General features: G+C 31.3%; 1 protein-coding gene across 1 annotated transcript in view; it reads right to left on the bottom strand.

The window, feature by feature from the left end:
• TTC21B (tetratricopeptide repeat domain 21B) overlaps positions 1–1,558 on the bottom strand; it is a 109,781-nt gene that overhangs the window by 59,700 nt on the left and 48,523 nt on the right. The window contains exons 9-10 of the mRNA XM_007947718.2: positions 764–956; positions 186–283 (exon numbers count right to left, since the gene is read on the bottom strand). Coding sequence (XP_007945909.1) covers positions 186–283; positions 764–956 — 291 coding nt within the window. The remainder of the gene's footprint in view (positions 1–185; positions 284–763; positions 957–1,558) is intronic.

Here is a 1,558-nt window from a genome sequence, read left to right as displayed (position 1 = left end):
CCCCTCCTTGGGTTTCTGAGGCAGTATCACTACGGAAGTAGGATTGCCCAACCTTCCTTCCAAGGAGTGGCTGGTGGGTTTGAACCACCAGCCTTAAGACCAATTTAAAATTTCCTATTTTATAATATGACAGATGAGTGGCAGTTATAAATTGCAGCTAGGAATATTCTGTTAAAATACTGTACCGCAGATCTTCCAATGGACTGCTGAATTTCATTAAGGAATTCCAACTGATGATCTGCATATTGCAACTGCCCTTCCATTAATTGACATCGGATACAACCTAACAACAAACAGGATTAAAAAAGCCACAGTCTACATTAATTCAGGCATGCACACTTCAAACTAACACAAAGAACATTCCTAAAACAGGGTTTTTACACACACAAAAATTAAAATTTTAGATTTAAAAAAAAAAGAGTGAAAGAAAGTAAAATGAGTAACCTTGGATTCATATAATACCATATACTAAACAACTCATAATTTATAAAACTACCTCATAAAAAATTTGTTCTCTCAAAATACTATTTAAGAAGTAAAAATTTTATTTTTGAAGATATATACCCTTTAATGCTGTGGATAGTAAAGAATTGTTTATTTTACTTAAAGTATTTATTTATGACTAATGTAAGAGTTAAGGCCTATTTTACTTGAAATTCACTAGAAAACTAAAGATTACATTTTGTCTTTTTTACTCACATATATTGAAAGAAATTACTATTTGCATTTATAATAAGAATGTTTATTGAAATATGTGTCATACCAGTTAGTGCAGAAACACTAGTTTCATCAAGTGACATTGCAGTCTGATACCACTTTAATGCCTCTTTAACTTTTCCTTGTAACATCATTTGATTTCCAAATTCTGTAGCATATTCTGAATGATGAGGGTTTAAACTAAAAGCTTTCTCTAATAATATTTGAATCTTTTGGAGAATGAGTTGATTACGTCCACACTGGGGGAAAAAAAAAAGTAAGTAAGATTGATGACAAACACTTCTACTGAGACTAAGGAAATTGTTTTCTAAGTATACATTTTATTTGTATCTCACAGAAGTAGAGAAGAGAAAAGAAATAAAATTATTACATCAGGACAGTTTATATGCTATCAGAACTTAAATACCCCAAATAGTAATGTTTTTACAAAACAGCTATCTTGAAAAGTATACTTCTAATTATACTGCTGTACTAATATTTTTTATAACTCCTTTTTCAAACTACCTCATGATTGTTTTACAAATTAGACAATATATTTCACTGAACCAGAAACTAGGATGTTGTTAGCATAAGTACATAACTTTTGAAGATAACAACTTTAAACGCATAATACTATTTAAAATTATTTACATAGGTGGATTTTTGTAAGCTTATTTAAAAAGCTAGTAATCCAGGTTCTAGTAAGATGGTGGAATAGGCAGAAAGACTGCACAGACACTCTTCAACAAAGAAAAGGGGAACCAAGTAACAGACACAGAAGATAATCCTGGACCCCTGAGCCTTGAAGGGAAGGATATAGAAGTGGACTAAACCCGAACTAGCAGAAGAATTAGCATGAAAA

Source organism: Orycteropus afer, unplaced genomic scaffold (assembly GCF_000298275.1).
Source record: "Orycteropus afer afer isolate SDZICR_OR568_19922 unplaced genomic scaffold, OryAfe1.0 scaffold00001, whole genome shotgun sequence".
NCBI lineage: Eukaryota > Metazoa > Chordata > Mammalia > Tubulidentata > Orycteropodidae > Orycteropus > Orycteropus afer.
Note: the sequence above shows the minus strand (reverse complement) of the source record. Positions and strands in the feature narration are given on the sequence as shown.